Raw genomic sequence first — 21829 nt, forward strand, 5'->3', positions numbered from 1 at the left:
CACCCAGCACACGAAGCGATAGCTTGAAAAATGCTAGCTGTTTGCTTGTTGTCACAGCAACCGACTGCGCGTCATGACCTCTGTAGGTCACATGCTCAACTCCACATCCAATCACGTTCGTCAATTTATGTGACGTTGCAGATTCAAAGTTGGCGACGAAGTTTCTGTCCGTCGTCCGGAGTCTGGTCGTTATGTTAATCGGCTAAAAGTTATTTATTTCAATGTTTTTGGACCAATAAAGATTATATCCATCTCGTAGCATGGAGGGAAGAGTTATCGGGCCAGGTCCGTACAGGGCGACAAAGCTGGTGAGTAATGTTTACAAATCTAAACAAAAGAGACAGTTTGCGTGTTAAGTTAGTAGGACGAACTACGAATATTAAACAACCAGATAACGCAGTCTCTCCCTAAATGTAATTTATATGCATTTTTAGTTGCATTAGTAGTGAAGGTAAGGTAGTTTCATTTCCAAAAAAAGAGTGGACTCTCGGCCCAGTCTCAAAATACAGTACTGAAATGATACTCAAATATGCCATACATTATAACTCTAATAATTTAAAAGTAGGGCTGCACAATATTGAAAAAATATGCATATGCGACATTTGAATATCAACATTATTCAGATATGAACCCGCAGAAAAAACATCTTTACGATCTAATTAAAGAAAAAAAAATAATGCGGAAAAATATTAACATATTCTTATCACTTAAGTTCCTTAGTGTTGGTAATGCCTATTGATACTTTTCCCTTGGCGATGCATCTGATTGATCAAAGTTATCTTAAAGCATACAATTCCGTATGAATTCATTGCATCTTTTTACATGCTGCTCTACATTTATCAAAGTAACATTTGTTCAATATATTGGGCAGTCCTTATTTAAATTATGCCTCCTCTGTATGGGGAGAAAATAAAACAAACAAAAAAAAGTAAGAGTAACTCTCCTTTGAAGTCTTTCATTCATATGACCATGTTCTAAATAATACCTCTTCTGCAGAAAATCCATCTTTAACAAAAAATATTTATTGACATCTCTTCAGTGTAATCATGTACATAGTGATAGAGCAGTTTCACAGGGATATTAATTTAGCAAAGAAAAAAAATTCAGTCAATTGACTTCAGTCTTTAGTTTTCTTACTCATAAATGTTTTCCGACCGGCACCTTTATTAGACATTGAAATATGTACGTGTGAGCTTTCTTGTTACCTTTATCGTGTGTAGTAACTGTCCTGTTCAGTCAATGTCAAGTCAAATTTATTTATATAGCCCTAAATCACAAAAAGTCTCCAAGGGCTTCACATGCCCACAGTTGACAAATATTTCAAGTCAAGTCAAGTCAGCTTTTATTGTCAAATATGCTCTATGTGTAACATACAGCACAGATGAAATTACTTTCCTCTCTCAACCACAGTGCAAATTTGTAGTGCGTTGAACACACACAGCTAAAATCTACATTAAAATTCCATAGACATAAATATGTTAAATAAAAATAAATAAACAATGGCCACAACAGACAACCAAGGGCGCTTGTGATTATTGTATATTCGTAGTTACTTGTTTTAAGTGCAATAATCAGATGTCAGATACTGGGGGAGGGACACTGATTGTGGCAGGAGGCAGGGGTAGATGGGGGGGAGTGCGGGCAGAACATGGAGGGAGTTTAGTCTCCTGACCGCCTGGTGGAATAAACTGTTCTTGAGCCTGGTTGATTTAGCAGAGAGACATCGCAGCCTCCTCCCCGACGGCAGCACGTCGAAGAGACTGTGAGACGGGTGGGTGGGGTCACCTGCGATCTGGGTGGCTTGGCGGGTCAGACGAGAGTTGTAAGTGCCCGTGAGTGGAGGAAGAGAGACGCCAATGATCTTCTCAGCCGCTCTCACAATGCGCTGTAGACTCTTTCTGCAGGACACGGTGCAAGTGGTGTACCACACGGTGATGCAGCTGGTCAAGATGCTCTCAATGGTGCCTCTATAGAAAGTCTGCTGATCTTAACCCCCAGGAGGGCACGGAGAAATTAAAAAAAAAACATTTGGAGAAAAAATTGAAACCTTGAGAAGGGACCGCAGATGGACGATTCCCTTTTCTAGGATGATCAGGCTTCAATGGATGCAAAGTGGGCAACATTTGATAATGTTGTGCAATACAATGTTAGTTAGAATGGTTATAAACGTCCATTTAACGAGATAAAACGCTGCAGAAAGATGCCTTTGGAGAGGTGGGTGCTCATCAAAACCTGGCCCGGGTGGTCAATGAAGAAATCTTCATAGCAGCGCCTCTGATTAGGTGGTCCACCCAAGATCTTGTTCAGCTCAGTCAGTGCAAATCTTGTCCGGATCAGTCAGAGCACAATCCTCAACTCTGAACCATAGTTATTTGGCTTGTTCAAAAGGTAAATGTCACGCACCTCTCGGTCTAGTGACTTCAAGCACAGCAGTCAAACACAGACGAATGAACAGGATGTCGTAATGCTTGCTTATTCAACTGGGGCTTTGTTCCATCCCATTTCAGCAGCAAACATTTGGCACTCACCGTTGTAACTGAGCGTACCTGCTCAGCGCATTTATCTTAACTACGACTACTTGTTTTCGTTTTTGGCTTCTACCGTTCCACCAGTGTCAACATCACACGTGCAGGTTACAGTGCACTTCGCCCCACATAAAATAAAAAAAATAAATCCAGCACTTCACCTCTCATTTGTCCCGCAAAACACCAGTCAAATTAAGCACGTGCTAATTGGTCCCATAAAAACCAATTCAAGTCGGATATTTTCATGAATTTATAAAATCCTCCTGGACGCCCGGACAGGGTGTAAAAAAAGTGTACATGTCTGCACAAAAGAGGGTGTGCCATCACCATCAGTAAAGGACCTACTCCTTTTAACTGTGCTAGCTAGCTAATATAGTTTCTTCAGCAGTGGTGCAAGCAAAATCTCATCCCAAATGATTTCTAGTCTTTCCTGAAGTCACGGAGTCAGTGCATTCCGTAGTCGTCATATTAACGAATATGTTTCGCTAAGTTTGTCTCCTTTGGGTATTCGTAGCAGAAATGTGGCGGCCAAACATGGCAGCCTCCTGTAAGGGAGGCACACCCGATGTAATATAATTAGCGATGACTTCACCTACAATTACATAAAAAAAGTTTACATCGACGTGCTAGAACAGATTTTTTTGTATATTATTGAAATTAATAGTGGTTCTTTGAAATAAGAACAATGAAAGCTCAACAAATGTTGACGCATTGTCACTGACAGTCAATGTTGATAAAGTAAAATACTGCAACTGTGCTTTAATGATCAATAATTTTATGCTACAACATAGGGCTGGGTGTAGATTCAGGTTTCCAAAATCAATTTAATTCGATTCATGAGGGCCCGATTACGATTTACGATTCACTTTGAGTTTCAATTCAGTTCACATGACCAAATCAATACAATGAATAATATCCATCCACCCATTTTAAAATCAGCTTCTACTTACAAGGATGGTGGGTGTGCTGGAGCCTATCCCGGCTGTCTTCAGGCAGTAGAAGACGGACACCCTAAACTGGTTGCCAGCCAATCACAGGGCACACACAGAGGGATAATTTAGAGGAAACAATTCACCTACGGCGCATGTTTCTGGAATGTGGGAGGAAACCGGAGTACCCGGCGAAAACCCACGCAGGCACGGGGAGAACATGCAAACTCCACACAGGAAGGCCCAGAGCCGGACTCGAACCCTGCACCTCTGCACTGTGAGGTGAACGTTCTCACCAGTCGACCACTGTGCCGCCCACAATAAATAATAATTTTAATCAATTCCAACCACTGGGCAGGCTGTATAAACGAAGTGGCAAAAAAACACAGTAAACTCATAACATTTACATCCCTGACTGTCTCGCAAAATTTCAGTTTATTGATGTCTTCATGTTTTTAAAACCCCATAAACCACATTCAAGCTTGTTGGCGCTGATGTCGGTGCTTCCACCATGTTATTTTAATATGCTCCTCTCGTATACTGAAGTCCTCCGAATTTATGGGAAAAAGATTTATGGTTCAATATCGGGCGATGAAAAGGAAATTCATCCGCTTTATCCTCACAAGGGCCGTGGGGGGTGCTGGAGCCAATCCCAGCTGTCTTCGGGCAGTAGGCGGGGAACACCCTGAACTGGTTGGCTATGAAAAGGAAATTCGATTCAAATCGAGTATTTTTTTTTTTTTAATGATATGATGACTGATATGATAATTACCAATACAGAACAAATTTATATTGGAATTTTAATTAAACACAGGGCGGCGTGGTGTGGCCTCATAGTGCAGAGGTGCAGGGTTCGATTCCGGCTCCGGCCTTCCTGTATGGACTTTGCATGTTCTCCCCATGTCTGCGTGGGTTTTCTTTTTAAAATGTCGCAATTCCTCATTTGTGGGCTATTTCCTGTTTTACAGTGGAATGAAACTATTCAACTCTTCCGTGGTGGCATGCCATTAAGAAGACACTGGATGCACCTCCGCTACTATGACTGCACTTTTTCAGGATCGGAGGCTGTGGATTATCTCCATCAGCTTCTTCGGCACAACTGCAACTTTGGGCCAGAGGTGACTCGCAACCAGACTTTACAGCTGCTTAGGAAGTTCCTCAAGGCGCATGTCATCGAAGACATTAAGGGACGCCATGGGACGGAGGACTTTGAAGATAACTGTCATTTGTACAGGTAAACATACTTTTTAATGGACAGGTGTGAGACTGGACTGCTTACTCTAAAGACACATGTTGGCAAGGCATCAAACTACCAGTTGGTGTGGGGTGCAACCCCTGTGCACAGCCCCATTTTGTTTGCTAACCGCATACTTGTTAATGTGAGCATCAAAAAATGGTTCCAAAATTGGTACAGTACAAGACAATACTGTACATATTTTTTTATATAGTGCTTTCACAATAGCTGCAGCTGTAACAAAGTGCTTGACAGAACATTGAACATAAAATAACAAAAATAATACAGCAGAACACGACATAAAACACAGACAATAATCCAATTGTAGCAAATATTTCTGCATACGCCTTGTTTGAAGCACTTATAGATGAAGGAGGAGAGAATCAAAGTCTGTTAGTGCAGTAGTCTGAAATGTTCCCCTCCTTGCAGGATGAAAAAATGGTCTTTTGTCTGTTTTCCTTTTCTCTTTCTTCCAATACTTATCCTAACTTTTGTTAGTGAGTCTTTAGCACCATTATGATTATCAGGAGGAAAAAAAGCAAATGTGTCATTGTTTGGAAAAGTGCATATGCTATCCTCTATTGCATGAATTGACAATGATCACTGTGGTTTTTTTTCGTTGATGGAAACTCTGTGACGCTGATTTTGATGATTTTATGAAGTCAGGTGATACAGTGAAGCACATGTGATTTTGTGTGTGTGGTACTCCACTGAGTGCATTGATGTCTCCTTTTGTTATAGATTTCCCAGTTTGTCTCCCCTCAAGTCTCTTCCATTGAGATCTCTGTCTCGACACAGCACTGACCTGCCAAGACTCATCCGCTGGGATGACTATGAGGAATTACCACAGCAGGAGAATGCAGCACCTGTGAAGTCTAGCATGGTGAGATGGTAACAGTTGTGCACGCTCAAATAAATTCATTACTGAATGTGTAGGATGTAGTGAAAGTCTTCCAATTTCATTTTAAAACGCTGCATAGCACAAACTCCGCTTTACTAAGAGTTCTTAACAACGGCCTCCTGCCAAATGACTACGGTACTGACTAAATGACTACTGCTGTGATGTGTTTCTTGTCCGGCTGGAGGTGTTTTATACTATGCCCCAAAACATCTTAGAATCTCAGTTACAGCAATTTGTGCATCAGTGGTAGCGTTCTGGATTGGTCTACATCAGGGGTCACCAATCATTTTGAAACCGAGAGCTACCACTTTGCTACTGATTAATGCGAAGGGCTACCAGTTTGATAGGCACTATTGAAATCACAAATAAGATAGATATCATAACATGTTTGTACTATAAACATAATCATGTTATTGTTAATAATGATACTCAATGATGTGAAGATCTGATGTGAATTAGGGCTGAATGATTCATCGAAATGTTATCGTGATTTAGGTTTTGGATTCGATTTAATAGAAGAAAAACGATTCATGCGCAGAAGAGCGCGGTGGATTTGCGAGTTCCGGACGTTGTCAAAGTACCCTGGAATGCACAATGTTGCTTGAGTACCAAGCATGGAGCGCATGTAATTCTGTCCTCCCTGAGTGTGCTTCTAGCTGTTTAATGACACCCAGTTGGAGTTTATTGTAAAACTAAACATACAATAAAAAACGACACACATTTAAATACAAAACATGTTCTGTTTTTAAAACTGGGGTTACATTTACGCTAGCTGTAAGGAGACACATCTTCCGAAAAGTTCAACTATAATCCATAGCATATTCCCCAAAAAGCCTGAGATATCATTCTGATGCTTTTTTGAAAAGGTAAGACTCTGTGTCAGAGCTGGGCAAAGTATGGCCCAGAGGTCACATCCAGCCCGCCCATCGTCTCTGACTGGCCTTCACAGTGACCATGAAGTCAAAATGAAACACAAATTTTGCTGTGCTCTTCTTTTGAAAGTTATCATTTTATTTCATGAGTACATGCGAGGATACCAGTTTAGGTGAAGTAGCGCGAGCAAGAGCCAACAATTTGCAGTGGTGCCTACTTTGCGACGTTTTCACTAATTTGAGTGATTCCAGCTATACACCGCCAGTCAAAACTTGGACACAGTTTCTCATTCAATAGCACTAGAAACCGGTAGTGTGTGTGAACACACGGCTCATGTTCATAATTTATTACACTTAATTATCAAGCAATGTAGGAAAGATGCATGTCAATATCAAGATGCAATCTTTTCTTAATTTAAAGTCTAAGAAAGTGTTTGCATTCAGAGAACTTGGCACTGTTTCATGACTAGTCAGTGATTTTTACAACAGGCGGGTGGGCTACTCATGTGGTCTTTGCAGGCTAACTGGGGCCCATGCTCAAAATTGGATGTTGGCTTGAATGTGAGTGTGAGTGGTTGTTTGTTTCTGTCCCCTGACATTGGCTGGCGATCAGTTCAGGGTGTACGCCAGGGGTGTCAAACTCATTTTTTTCGCGGACCACATTGTAGTTACGGTTTGCCTTGGAGGGCCGTTATGAATTTTGGGAAACCATACAAATGTTTAATCACCTCCACATATTACATACGCAGCGCACAACAAATTGATGATGATGAATAACTAGTTTTAAAATCAGTCAAGTCAAGAATAATAACTGTTATTGTGGATTACATATGACAATTTAAAATTTTGGTTCAGACTTTAACAAGCATCATGGAACTTGACATGCTTGATTTGCTTTTGCGGGCCACATAAAATGATGTGGCGGGCCAGATCTGGCCCACAGGCCTTGATTTTGACACTTGTTGGGTACGCCGTCTTTCGCCCAAAGTCAGCTGGGATAGGCTCCACCACATGCGTGGCCCCAGTGAGGATAAGCACGATAGAGAATAGACGGATGGATCTTTGTCTGCATGCTGTATTCACGTTTGTTGCTATCTTTATCATTAAAGTGGGGAAATTAAAAAAAGAATTTCAGAAGAGGGCAAAATTATAAATTGGTTGATGATGATGATGGTGATTAGTCGTAATAGCGGTACTTTTTTTTTTTTTTTTGTAGTAGTAGTAGTAGTAGTAGTAGTAGTAGTAGTAGTAGTAGTAGTAGTAGTCGTTGTGGTTGTATCTGGCAGACAGAACTAAGTGTCTGAGATTTCATAGTTTTTAGTCCCAAACTGCTCCACTGTCTTTTGCAGTTCCACAGGATTTTAATTCTTGGTGTATCTACTCTGGTCAAGAACAACGCTTCGTACTGATGTCCACAATGGTTTTATTTCGCTTCCATTTTGGAACACCATGAAAACTAAAAAAGACATTCCAAACATCAACAATCAACATTACAATAATCTGTTTGACACAACATTAAATAAATCTATTTAAAACACCCCCCACAGCCCCAAAGATAAGATACCGTGTGCACCTTGTAAACCGACAGTAGATAAATTGAAAATACAGTCAACCAGACGATATCATTTGCGCGCTCTCTCTCTCTCTCTCTCTCTCTCTCTCTCTCTCTCTCTCTCTCTCTCTAAAAAAAAATATATATAACTCCCTCGCACCATCCGGCATGCGTGACCCCAAACCGGAAGAAATCTTTCAGAAAATATCTCAAATAATAATTTGAAAAGATTTCAAGAAAAAAAACACATATCAAGGTTCGTATGGAAACAAACACACTTTCACCAAACAACAACCTCAAATAAATGTTAGATCCTAGTTGTCATGGCAACCAAGTGAAACCAATACCGGCGCCAGCTACGCGTGGACTCTGAATATTCTATTTGTATTTGCTGCCCCTGGACTTCACCTTGCGCAGGCATGCGATTTCCTTCCGTCGCTATTCTCATGTCACTCAGGTTTACTCTGTCTCACTACGAAGAAAGCTGTTTTCTTCTTAGAAGTGCTTTTGTTGTGAACTGAAAACATGAAATCCTGGATTTCCTTGAACCTTTTTTAGATTTTAAAGAAAAGAAAAAATGAAGTGATGGTTTTTGGTTGGTCGCAGTGTTCAACCACCCACCACCAAGCTCCGACCCGTGAGCGTGGACCCCTTCCCGCACGATGTGTAGGAAACAGCCTCAAACTTGGGTTTTTAGGTTGGGCTGTGATTTTTAATTGGATCAGCAATTTGGTACAGCTGTGACTCCATCTTATTTTGCCTTTGGCTGCTGATAAAGGTGAAGCTCTTTCTTGCATGGCAGCACTTTGAATCAGTCATCCTGCCTTCATCACATCAGCCAGTCCTACCTCAAATATGTCCACTAGGTTCAAAATGCTGCTGCTCTCCTTTTAACTCGAACATGTAAGGCAGAGCAGATAACTCGTAGACTAGCCTCTCTCCGCTGGCTACCTAAGCACTTTAGAATTTATTGTAAGATTATTTTATTTGTTGTTAAAGTTTGTAAATGGTCTTGCCCCTCCTTGCGCTGCTCCAACCATACGCTCCTGCCCCATACCTTAGGTCAGCTGACCAGCTGCTCCTGTAGGCCCTGAAGTCAAAGCGGATGTTCAGAGCGGGTCACGTTCTTTCTGATGTCGATCCCAGACTGTGGAATAATCTGCCAGAACACATCAGACGAGTCCCCTCATTGTCCATTTGTAAAACACATTTCTGTTCCTTGACTCTCAACTCAGCATGACACTCTGCCCTTGTTTCATTTTTGCGTTTGTGTGTGTGAGTGTGTTCTTTAATTGTTTAATGTCTTATGTTCTATTCTTATTTATTTTCAGCACTTTATTTCATCTCTGGTTGTTATTTTAAAGTGGTAGATGAACCAAAATGTTTGCAAAACGTTTACATCGCTGTCCTTTTTAACAGACTTCCGATTTTTGGACCAAAAGGCACAGTGTAGCAATCGGGGATGTGCATGAATGCAAGCTCATTCGCAGAAAAGATATTACTCCCAAGGAAGTGGACCACATCTGGAAATCAATGACAGCTGCACAGTATGTACCAATCCCTCTAATGCCATTCTCCATTTTGTTGTTTTTCTCAATCTACTACATGAATTGACTTTCAGCTTACAGCAAGTGCTGGGTTTAACAACATTGGATGGTATATTAAATCCAGCACACGTGAAAGGCAAATACATAGTTCACAACGTCTTCAACATCAACAAGTCGGGCATAGTTGTGTTGGAGAACAATGATGGTAATGGCACTGGACTTACAAGTAGTTTGGATGTGATGAAATATCTGACTATTATCCGTCTGATTCCCTCTTCCCAGATGACATGCCCTACTGGGTGATATCAGCAATGAAATGCCTCGCCAAGTGTAAGTATACTCTTGTTTGCAAAGTCGTACTGTAAAACAACAACAAAAAAAGGCACTGAACTGACACTTGTTTTTCAGACTACAGCAGACAACATTTGTGTGAAGGATGTCTTAAAAAAAAAACTGTAATGAGACACAAGCATTTGGGCAATTATTTTTTTGCCGCAGTGAGATCAGTTTAGGAAAACTCCTCTGTTCTGTAACAACTGTGCAGCAGTGCACAACGTGTGCTCTCTAAAAGCATGGTTGAATGAGTTTGGTGTCGAAGAACCTGACTGATAAACATGAATTGCATACTCAAACAGTAAAAATACACGACTGTAATTGCATCGCAATGCCAATCCTCACCAAAACTGAAAAGGTTCTTCCATGGTCGTTGCACCATTCATTTACAACCGTGGTTCTAAAACGTTTCACACAAAGTGCCACCATCATAAACCGGATTAAAATATAGTTGGATAGTGGGCCTAAGCGTTTATAAGAATTCGGCAGAAGTTTTATTCATAATTATTCTTTAATACTCAGTGATAATTTTGCAGTTTAACCCCAGCGAGTCCCAGGGACTCGCTGATCAGAAAAGTATGAGTCCCATTATGCATTTAGAGAGTCCCACATTTCGAATTCTGAAATGGTCTACTTATTCAATTGCATATGATAATAACACAAACAACAACAATATACATTGATAATAGGTTTGTTTCTGATAAACAAATGCCGCAAAAATTTAAATAATTCAGGCAAACACGATTTGCTGAGAAATAGGTTCTTATTTCATCCCATGGTTCAGTCTTTGAGTTCATAAATTCTCCTCTCTTTACTCTGCTTCCAATGATGCAAGGCTTTCTCAAAGTCAACTTAATATCGCAAAAAACTATTCAACTTTAGCTGCTTCCTCTGTAAGATCTCCGCAATAAACTTTCAGAACACTTGTTCGCAACACTTGTTTTAACGTTACACAACTTGGCAATCGTCTGCTTTCCACGAGGTTTGAAGGCCGATCTCGCCAATCTCGTCTCGCGAGAACGGAAATCTCGTCACGCGAGATTACTTAATGCAAGATCCAAACAACAATGGCGGCGATTGTTGAACTTCGACACTGAGTTGCTGGAAAAAAAAGATGTAGTTTTTTTTTTGCTTTGTTTTGACTGAGAAATTTCCTTGGGTGCCAAAATAGCACATTATTCGGAACTGTGCGTCCCGCGGGAAAATTATGTGTCTAGGACGCGGGATGCAGTGGTAACGAGATGACTGAATATTGTACAGAGTGCAAGACACTGTGACATGATGCGGTTTGCCTTCCACTCAAACAGTAGTCCTTATATTTCCTCGAAGAATATGTACCGGAAGGTACTTAAATAATGATTGGATCAACATTGATTGCACAGAAAAGTTAAATAATTGCCCACATCTCTTGAACATACTGTTCACTCTACTTTGTTCTTCCATTCTCCACATTCCCCCTCTCCCTCGTTCAACCGTAAATCATACTCGGTACCTTCATGACTGCCCAGACAATGGGAAAATACCAAACTCATGAACAATCTGCTCAACACAACTTGTTCAATGATTATCTTGCATCCTTCCAGAGAGAGCCCCGAATACCACATTTTGAGAATCACCGCTCGACAGAACATTTTGAAAACTGGTTTTGTATTTTTTGTTCTCCTGCCAGTTCTGATCTATTGTTTCACCATGTCAAAGTGACTACTTTTGACAACCGTCATTAAATGAACAACGCTCGTCCTTTTGCATGGTATTTTATTTCACAGTGGTAATTTCAGTGAAGGGAACACAAAACAATTAACTCTTTTTCTGTTTAAGGGCCTAATGGCAATGACACCAAACAACCAGTGTACCCGGGATTTGAGAGAGATGTCTTGAAAACCGTGGCCGACTACTATCAGCGACTCAAAGAACCCCTTCTGACTTTCCATCTTTATGAAGTCTTTGTCAACATTCTCAGTGAGCTAAACTTTTTACAGGATCTGTACCCCCACGAGTGAAAACTTTATCCTTGCCTGCTTGATTTCCTCCCCAGGTCTACTACAGGAGCAAGATTTGGCCACTGAGGCTCTTCAAGTCAGCACTCTTTTGCTCTCGCCGCCCAATCGACGTCATCTTCAGCTATTGCTGAGACTCATGGCGCGGGTCTCGCAGAACCCCCATCTGCCACCACTCAATGACACTATTGCCACACGCACACTGGTATGGATTCCTTACGAGTTATTTTCTTCATGTGTTTCAATCATCATTCTATCTAGTGCCAGACAAAAGTTTGGAAACACAAAAAAAAATTAAGTGTTGATTCATTATTTGAAATAAATAAATACATCCAGATTGATACATAACAGGGTTCCCACGGGTCCTTAAAGTTAATAAAAATCCATAAAAAAAGAAGTTGTAAAATTATGTTCTTAATTGTCCTTACTTTTCAGGAAAAGCTTCTAAAAAAAAAATCCTTAAAAATTAACCTGTGGTGTTCATTTCATTTGTGTATGTCATTTTCCCCACCCTTCCAATGAATAGTTTTGTCGGAAAATGCACCTGGCGCCCTTCCCCTCAAAGCCCCCTGTCGGGCTACATGCCTTCCTGGTTCCCGCTCTGCTTTTCCCGCCGTCTCCGATCAGTTCCGATGATGATCATGTGATTGGGCCACGTTATTTCGGACCAATTTGACATACAGTATGTCAAATAAAGGGTTAGCTGATTGCCCCTAAAATTAAAGATGTGCCCTTCCTTTGGCAGCAATGATTTGAACACCAGCTCAGTGATATGTGGCTTTCTGTTCATTAAATCCACTGTGAAACCCCTGCTGAATGGAGAAACGGTCCTTAAAAATGGCTAAATTAGCCCTCAAAAGTGCTTAAAAGGTCCATAAATAAAAAGCAAGTGGAAGAGTGGGAACCCTGCATAAGTCATTGATGTTATGAAGAAATAATGACAGAATTCAGGGATATGTCCCATACGTGGACCACTTTACAGGGTGTGGTAGGAAGAATTTCATCCGGTCACACGAGCGCAAGTTCACGTTTTAATTAGTGGTGCAAGAGATCATCTTTGATCTATGATCTGTACAGATCACACGCCATGGTTGGGGCAGCACATCGTCCGCGGATTGTTTGGTTTAAAGAAAAAACTGCATGCACTATCGCAAAGCATAGCAGTGGTTATGACGAGCGGAAGAAGAACCCCTCTCGCCCCCCCCAATATTTTCAGAATGGAGCAAAAAGCGAATGGCGAGAACTACATTTTTCGGGGACAAAGACATCCAGTGCACCTTTGAATCGGCGAGAAGAAACGCCCACGCACTTATTACTGCCGAGCGAGGTGAGTTTAACAGTGTTCGCAAGGCAAAACAAGTCCATGGAAGCTGCAAAGTTGAAACAAACCAACAAAAAAAGCTCATGGATCACAATAGCCATTGTGGAAATGAGCGTCGAGGGTGAAAAAATGGTACGACCAACTAGACACCATGGGCCATTCTTGGACACTGGAGCAACGGATTATGCTATGGCGCTACTACAAAGGTAAACATGAAATACAGTAAATATTTTTGGGGAAAATTGTCATATTGTTTGTTATCTGTTGAAATAATTGCCAGCAGTCTGTTTTTTGTGAGTGCGTGTGTTTTGACCGCCGCACTGTAGTGAAAATGTTTTCCTGTTTCAAGTTTCATCACACAACTACTCATGAACCAGGATAGAGGATTTATTTACACACAGTATATTCGGTTTTTTTTGTTAGCCACTGTAATATTCACTTTGAACGGAAACATTGCATTGACATACAGGGGAGAAATGTCCCACAAATAATGAGGCATTGCAGTTTGAATAAATTTAATTACTGTAAATAAGTGTTAAAAGATGTTTGATAGAACACAAATGTAAGGTTCACGATTACAGGCCCATACAATGTAACAGTGAACTCTGATCTTATTTGGCACGTATTTTGATTCACAGCTGTTGTGGATGGATATTTGGTGAAAGAAGCTCAGCATCAGAAGTGCAGCATCTCCTGCAACTCCAGCATTGCCTGTCCTGGTAAATTTCATTTCACATCACTTAGAGGACATTCAACTCATTTACTGTTCCTCATTTTGCGTTTATATGTCAATCGGTAAGCGGAAAACGAAAGCAACCAACCAATTCTTCCTGAATCCTGGATGTGCTATGCTGCTATTTCTGAGGTACAAACTACAGTATTAGACTTACAAAATTACTTCATGTTTGTATTTAGTTTGTCACCTGTTGTCGCAATTATTAGAAACACTTTTTAGTTACCTAGACTAGAGCAATTACAGGCTGATGCTAAAGCGAAGGTTCTGCCTATGCAACAAAGTTTTTACTCACCACCAAAATAGACCCATGCAAGTACAGTACCCATAAAACAAGACATATTATTAATCCAAATAAAGTACACAGTCATTAAAGTTATTAGCTGTCAGCAACTGCAATATGCACAATTTGTCTACAACTGCGCTATGAGGAAAATAAAACAGTCGTGATTAAAATAAAATTTAGTGCACGTTAAATGAAAGAAAAACAATATTCCTGAATAAATACATTCAAAGAAAATCAACTGTTAAAGATAAAATGCAAATGCATGCATAAAATCAATTACTTCTATCATCATACCAAACTGTGACATTTTTTTTATTTATTTTTTTGCAAGTTTTTTGGAGTTACATGGACGGACGGACATGCTGAAGACGTCTCCAATGCATGGACAAGTGTAAGCTCTTCATCTGGCCACCAAGCAGCAGCCCTCATTCAGCATTCGTCCATGTCAGTAAGACCTTTTACATGCAATAACGCGTCGTATAATTCTTTCACCAACTGTTACTCATTTTGCGTTTCTATGTCAAAGGAAAGCGCACAATGAATGGGGCCTTAGATTCACAGAAAATAGAAATTGCAAGCCAGGCGATCACGAGGCCAGAAAATGACATGAGGCCAGGCAGATGTTCTTCCAAGTTGTGGACAATGTCAAGTTGGCCTGAGAGCAGGACTGGAAAATTCAGCCAGGCTTCTGGCTGTTTGTTTTGTATTTTAAAATGTACGAATAAAAAGACGCAGTGTACAATTTATTCTGTTTTTCACTGTACCATTTGTTCTTTTTTTTTCTTCATAACTTTCCATGCAAACACATCTACATATACCAAATATTTTACGCTGCTGTAATTAAAACAATGAAGTCATTATTTAGTTCATTTATTTAACCTTCACTTATCTAGGAAAGGTATTTGAAACGTAGGCACGCTTGCGATGGACCACTCACGACCGTGTTTGCGTCAGCTAAGTTATGTATAATAGTGTGTTATGGTTCCGGACCAGTCCGGAACAGGAGCGGATCCCACAAATGCAAACAAGGATAAGATCGAATAGAAAAAGGTTTCGTTACAAAATAAGGTCGCGAGACTGACAAAGTGCAACATAAATTGCTGCAACAAGTAATGCTACTCACAGAAAGAGCTTGCAAGAGAAATAAATAACGAAAAATCACTTGTACAAAAAAATGACAAGGAAAAGCCAATCAATGAATAAAACAAAAATGCGCCTAGGTACCAAAGCAAATGAGAGAAAACAAACCAAAATACAATCATGTAAATAATACCAATTTTGACTTTCCCTTGACCCATTTTATTACATTTTGAATCAGTGATAGATACTCACATTTCTTAAGTGCATATAGCGCAAATGACGATCTTCAGTTCGGCGCTTGCCGTACCTTGCGTTGAGCCTCGAGCCGATACCAACTGATGAGCTGTTACCTTCCACCCCAGTCGCGATCCAGAACTTTCTCTGCACCACCTTGAGACATTTACCACCATCCCTAGCGTCAGCCCCACTAGGAGGCTCGCTTGACTTTTGGATTTTTACTGGAATCTTCCATCACTGTGCTGTTTACTGGCCGGCTGTCAGCTGGTGGTTCAATTTGTTTTCTTTGAATGATGATACATTTAACTCTTAGTGCCATCATAGATATAATGCAAGTACTAATGATTGTACTCACCCCGGCCTAGGTGGTGCAAATGTTCTCGCAGTGCGTTTTGGGCTCCCCGGATGAGATGGACTTGGATGAGCTGCTTGCCTCAAAACTGGTCACTTTCATGATGGAGCATCACCACACCATCTTCCAAGTGCCCGACAAGCTGCGCTGTCAAGTTGAGGAGCACCTTTCCCACCTGCGAAGAGTTCAGGTCTGTGTTATTTAGGAATGTATGAGTACAGTATGATAAATCCGTGAATGGTGATATACCCGGTGCTGTTTTTCGGCATGGGTGATGGCAGCGCCGTGAAAAGGTATTTGCCCTCTTCTCAACTGCTTGCTTTTTTTTTTGGCATTACATTTCTCATCTTTTCTTGAATTTCTTTGGATCATGGCCTTTTGTAACAGCTTTTTGGGCAACTTCTTTTCTTTTTTTTTCTTTTTAGAAGGGTTCTGTTTAAGCAATTCCTCTATTGAACACGTCTGGAAGTAATCAGGCTTAGGTGTGATAAGCAAAAATGAATTCAGCTTTCCCAAGCTTTGATTCGCCGCAGTTAATTTTTCACACAAGGCCAGATAGCTTTGAAAAAAAAAACAGATACTCGGTGCTGTTTTTCGGCATGGGTGATGGCAGTGCCGTGAAAAAGTATTTGCCCTCTTCTCAACTGCTTGCTTTTTTTTTTGGCATTACATTTCTCATCTTTTCTTGAATTTCTTTGGATCATGGCCTTTTGTAACAGCTTTTTGGGCAACTTCTTTTCTTTTTTTTTCTTTTTAGAAGGGTTCTGTTTAAGCAATTCCTCTATTGAACACGTCTGGAAGTAATCGGGCTTCGGTGTGATAAGCAAAAATGAATTCAGCTTTCCCAAACTTTGATTCGCCGCAGTTAATTTTTCACACAAGGCCAGATAGCTTTGAAAAAAAAAACTGTCAATCAAAAAAAAAGAGAAAGAAAGAAAGGAAAATTTAAAAACTGCATTTTATATTTCCTTGGGTTACCTCCTTTATCGTTTACATTTGTTTGATTATCTTAAACATTAGCGTGAAGCAGCTTTTTGGCCAACTTCTTTTTTTTTTCTTTTTAGAAGGGTTCTGTTTAAGCAATTCCTCTATTGAACACGTCTGGAAGTAATCAGGCTTAGGTGTGATAAGCAAAAATGAATTCAGCTTTCCCAAGCTTTGATTCGCCGCAGTTAATTTTTCACACAAGGCCAGATAGCTTTGAAAAAAAAAACTGTCAATCAAAAAAAAAGAGAAAGAAAGAAAGGAAAATTTAAAAACTGCATTTTATATTTCCTTGGGTTACCTTTATTGTTTACATTTGTTTGATTATCTTAAACATTAGCGTGGACAAACAATGCCAAAAAAAATATTTGAGAAGAAATACAAGACAAATACTTTTTCGTGGCACTGTAAATAGAGGATCGTCTCTCTCCTGCAGAGGCAACATGGCATGGCCTTACACAATAGTACACCTGCTGTTTTTGGTTTGTCTGTGCTTTTCAGCTGATATGCCTAACAAGAAGTATCTGAACAAGTCTGGCTCCTAATGGTTGTGCATCTGCAGTTGGTCTCTGTAATGATCTGTAGGAGTCTCTCATTGTATTTTTATTTTATTTTTTTAAAGCAGCGAGCTTGTGTCCTCTTTCCCCAACACAGCACACAAATATTGAATGACTCATGGACTGTGGTGATCTGTCTCTCCCTAGCAAGCACAAGAACAGGGTGAAACACCTTACACCGTGGCAGAGACTTGATGGATATGATTACATGCTAATCATACAGTGGGAGGTGGCGCTTATGGACATTACACAAACGGTTTTCACACGGAGACAGACCCAATGACAGTTTTCTTCCGCCTTTATTGTACACATACCCATAATCTTGTTGTTATTTCAGTTAAGGGCGGAAACATGATTTCATGTGATCAAGCTTGCATACAATATTTGAGGTGGAGCTAATTTGAGCGTCAAAGGCAACCATTTCTTCAAGTTCAAGTCAACTTTATTGTCAAATGTGCTCTATGTGCAACATGCAGCACGGATGATATTTCTTTCCTCTCAACCACAGGAGAGAGAGGAGCCGCTGCGGATGCCCGCGTCACCACCAACAGAACAGTTACCATAAAATGACAAAATAATACCACACAGCACATAAGACACAGACAGTCGTGCACTCTCAACCACTTTTTCCGCATACACTTTGTTGTTTGAAGCAGTTATAGATGAAAGAGGAGCGAATCAAAGTGTCCTTTTCACCAGTGGATCAGAGACGTCATGCTGAAAACGTGCACACGTCTGCTACAAGCTAAGTTTGAAAGCAAACACGAAACTGTAGAGTCCATTGACGAAAAAGAGATTGGCTCACATCTCCTGTCCCCTGTAAATCCGCTTCAATTCCAAGCGGCGACTCCCAGTTCCACATACGCATCTGCGCTGACGCTTCTTTCTTCTCATCGTCGGCTCCACAAGCCATCCATCCATCCAGCCGCAGACTGTCCAACAGCACCGACATTTCCGCTGAACAAAATGGGCTGTGAAAAATTCTTTGGTGTTTATACATGCGCAGACAGGCAAAACTTTCATTTGCGTTTGTTTTTTTGTCCCCCCCCCACCAGATTAAATATGCAGGTTCTGATACAGACTTCAGCACATCTCCAGCATTTCACAAACAGATTCGACGGGTGGTGTCAGAGGAGCCAAAGGTGATTGGTACCCAGACTCCCCTTCAGGAGCTACTGGAAGGCCTGATCTCTGACAAAGAGCTTCCTGCCAAGGACAAAAAGAAAAGACTAAAACAGGTATGCCCTCGTGTGGACAAATACAGATCTAATATGCCATTTTCGAGAATGCAACACCCTCCCATTTTACTTTGCTCAGTCCAGCGCCTACTTTTATTTCAGTTTCAAAAGTCTTATCCTGAAATCTACCGCAATCGATTCCCCTCTGAGGAAAGTCGAGCTGCTGTCATGCCTGAGAAAAACCCTCGCCTCAAACCTCACCTCCTGTTTTTCAACCTCAAGAAACCATCGAACCCTTTTCAGAGGAGCTGGAGTTTCAGGGCCTGAAATACCACCGCTGAGTCTGGTTTAGTTAAGCATGGTGTGTAACGGTACTGTATGACACCCCAGAATGCTTGTTCAACAAAACTGTTTGTTTCACAAACCTTCAGAGAAAGGTTGATTAAAAAGGTTGGGAAGAGGTCGACACTTTGCCATAAAGTATTTGTGGACTGTGTTGTGTCAATTAAATTCATTATGGGCAAATCAGATCAACAAATAACATCAATCAACAAGTGCTGCTGCAAAAATATGTGAGTGACGAGCAGCGACGTGCAGAGGGGCCAAACTGCCAAAGGAGGAATATATCTGACCTTCAAACTTTTATTTTCTGCTCACACTTGGAAAAAAAAAAGTTCTATATTTTGAACTAGCCATGATACTGTTTCAACTTGTGGTTTAGAAAAGTCAAAATCTAACAGAAAAGGAGGTAGATGAAACCACTAACCATACTGAAAATTATAAATAATAAATAGTTTTAAAACATATTTATGTTTACAATTCTCGAGCGCTAAAAGAACCACTGCTGTTTGTTACAATGAATTCAAGGAGTTGAGTACTTGTTCAGATTAAGATTAAAATTGCACTCAAGTGAAATATATGCATTTCAAAAATATGAAAGTGTTACTGGGTCTAAACATCGTTGTATGTGAAAATCAAAAGCTTTGTGTTAATTTTCGACTGCATTCAATAAGTCAACTCTGTACAGGATACACCCCCCCCCCAAAAAAAAAACAGCTGGTACACGGTTGTATGTTTCATTTGTAATAATCATAATGATCACGCTTTCTATAAATTACAATTGAAAATCAGCAAACGGCACCCTTTTCTCCAAAAACGAACTTTAGATCTCATTTGATGTGCACTCTCAAACATGTTTTCCTTTTTAATGTATGTATGTACGGGTGTGTCGACTTTCCTAATCGGTACATATTTCAATGTATTATAAATGAAAGTATTTGTCACACTGCTGTCGTCAGTCATGTTCACTTCGAGGCTGTCTTAAGAGATGTTTTATTTTCATAGATGCTATTGTTCTTGATTAATACACTCAAATCGTTGTCTTAATAATGCTGGAATGACTGTTACACTTGAACTTTGACGTTGCTGGTAAATGAAACATTCAATGTGTGTTTGATGTAGATTGATTCTATAAATCTTCAGTGTATTTTGGTTTGTCCTCTAATATCCCAGATTAAGGGCATTATTTCCCACTGTAGGCTCAGAGCATAACAATGATCTTTGTTTTTTTATACAATAAATGACACTGCAAGATGAAAAAATTGTCTCCGTGTAAATATTTGTACCTTATTCACATTTTATGTATCGTAATTAGATTCGGGAGTCACTGATGGTGTAGTGGTAGACTCGCCTGACCTGGGTGCAGGCAGCATGGGATCGACTCTGAACTGGCGACCAGTTCAGGGTGTAGTTGGCCTTCTGCCCGATGTCAGCCGGGGTAGCCTCCAGCAACCCATTCTGACTGATTATGGGCAGTTTTCTTCTGAAACAGTACAGCAGCCACTAACTTTATGGCCACAAGAGAAACGCCTGAGCTGAATGCAAAGCAGGCAACCTTTTTTTTTTTTTTTTTTTTTTTTTTTTTTATGCGACTGCTTCAGTCCCACTTCACAAACCCTTGACATACATACTGTAGTGAAATTGTAGTTTTATTTCATGGAAGCTTCTGGTACTGGATGAAAAGACACCTTTGCAGATGCAATAGGCGGGAATAGGGTTCTTCTGTGGCATGTGTCCACCTTTGGATACAAACCAGTGTGCCATGAGCGATCATTAAATTTTACTCCACTGGTGTAAAATGTCATTATTTACGACAAATAATTTATCTTTGTTCAACAGTCTAAGCCAATGATATATTAAGATAAGAAAATCTTTATTTGTCTTACAATGGAGAAATTCCCAATTTACAGCAGCAAAATTATGAAAGTGAGAAGTAGAAGAAAAAAAGCAAATAAATAAATATAAATTATGCACATGATTTTAAAAATGCTTTGAACAACCTTTAAAAAAGAAAACAAAAAGAATGTCATTTTTAACCTGGATTCATAAGCACTTACATGCTTTTTTGGTATGTTTTGAATCCATACATTCATTCATATAAGATAAGATCAGAAAACCTTTATTGTCTCACAAGGGAGAAATTTGCAACGTACAGCAGCAAAGTTCGGAGGGAAGAAGTAGAAAAAGTAGAAAACAAGTATTTGCATGCACAAAATATATATATTTTTAATGAAAAAAAATGTCTGATAAAAGATACCAGGGCCGTATCAAACACAAGCACAGAGACAATACCGATTTTTGAAGTGTGATTTGCGGCCTGGGGCATATTATGCACATGAAATGACACTAACTTCTCTCCCTCTACTGTACATGGCAGAAGGTACCTGTATCTACTTTTGTGACATTTTTGATTGGTGGTTGTGCCACTAGATTTTTTTTTCAACGGTTGACTATGGACATCTGTTGGGAAGCATCGATGTCAGATGTGAACACAAGCATGAATTAGCTTTTGGGCAAGTTCTCCTCTTCAAACTGAAGCTTCACAATTTCAAAATAAACATCGTATTTCATTTACTTTGATATCTGTTTCTGTTCATTGATTCGATCGAGATAATTGCTGTTCCCAACGCTTGTGTAGTTTCCATATCCTTCCAGCACCTGGAGCAAATGTTGATATTTTTGGTCTGATTCCAATACACAAATATAGCATTGATTATCAGAAGAACAATTATTTTTGAGTACGCGATGAAAGGCAATTACCGGTAGATCATTCACCGATTAGCTCTGAGGCTGAGCCTAGTTGCTTATTACATTGTGTAACAGAATGTGTAAGATTGAGGCACTGGCTGCTGAACTGAACTGGACTGCACTG

The 21829-nt window shown here is 40.1% G+C and overlaps 1 protein-coding gene and 1 long non-coding RNA gene across 2 annotated transcripts; both read left to right on the forward strand.

Annotated features, from left to right (window-relative positions):
* The first annotated feature begins 125 nt into the window (after positions 1 to 125).
* LOC109529700 (DEP domain-containing protein 1B-like) lies at positions 126 to 20220 on the forward strand. Its single transcript, XM_019893106.1, has 11 exons — positions 126 to 308; positions 4423 to 4688; positions 5430 to 5571; positions 9433 to 9560; positions 9635 to 9765; positions 9843 to 9890; positions 11712 to 11852; positions 11929 to 12095; positions 15913 to 16089; positions 18496 to 18678; positions 18781 to 20220. Exons 1-11 carry the CDS (start codon positions 261 to 263, stop codon positions 18943 to 18945), a joined length of 1596 nt encoding a protein of 531 aa, XP_019748665.1. The 5' UTR covers positions 126 to 260; the 3' UTR covers positions 18946 to 20220.
* Positions 14012 to 14976, forward strand: LOC109529701 (uncharacterized). The gene is made up of 3 exons (XR_002170882.1): positions 14012 to 14076; positions 14562 to 14674; positions 14757 to 14976. It is a non-coding gene; the product is annotated as an uncharacterized LOC109529701 (long non-coding RNA).
* Positions 20221 to 21829: the final 1609 nt, after the last annotated feature.

The sequence above is a fragment of the Hippocampus comes genome, unplaced genomic scaffold (genome assembly GCF_001891065.2).
Source record: "Hippocampus comes isolate QL1 unplaced genomic scaffold, H_comes_QL1_v1.1 scaffold94, whole genome shotgun sequence".
Lineage (NCBI taxonomy): Eukaryota > Metazoa > Chordata > Actinopteri > Syngnathiformes > Syngnathidae > Hippocampus > Hippocampus comes.

Excerpts from the sequence above, each read along its gene's own strand:
- LOC109529700 (XM_019893106.1), top strand. The coding sequence starts at position 261 with ATGGAGGGAAGAGTTATCGGGCCAGGTCCGTACAGGGCGACAAAGCTG. Across the intron at positions 4,689-5,429 it reads GATAACTGTCATTTGTACAG|ATTTCCCAGTTTGTCTCCCC; the intron begins GTAAACATACTT and ends CTTTTGTTATAG. Across the intron at positions 5,572-9,432 it reads CACCTGTGAAGTCTAGCATG|ACTTCCGATTTTTGGACCAA; the intron begins GTGAGATGGTAA and ends CCTTTTTAACAG.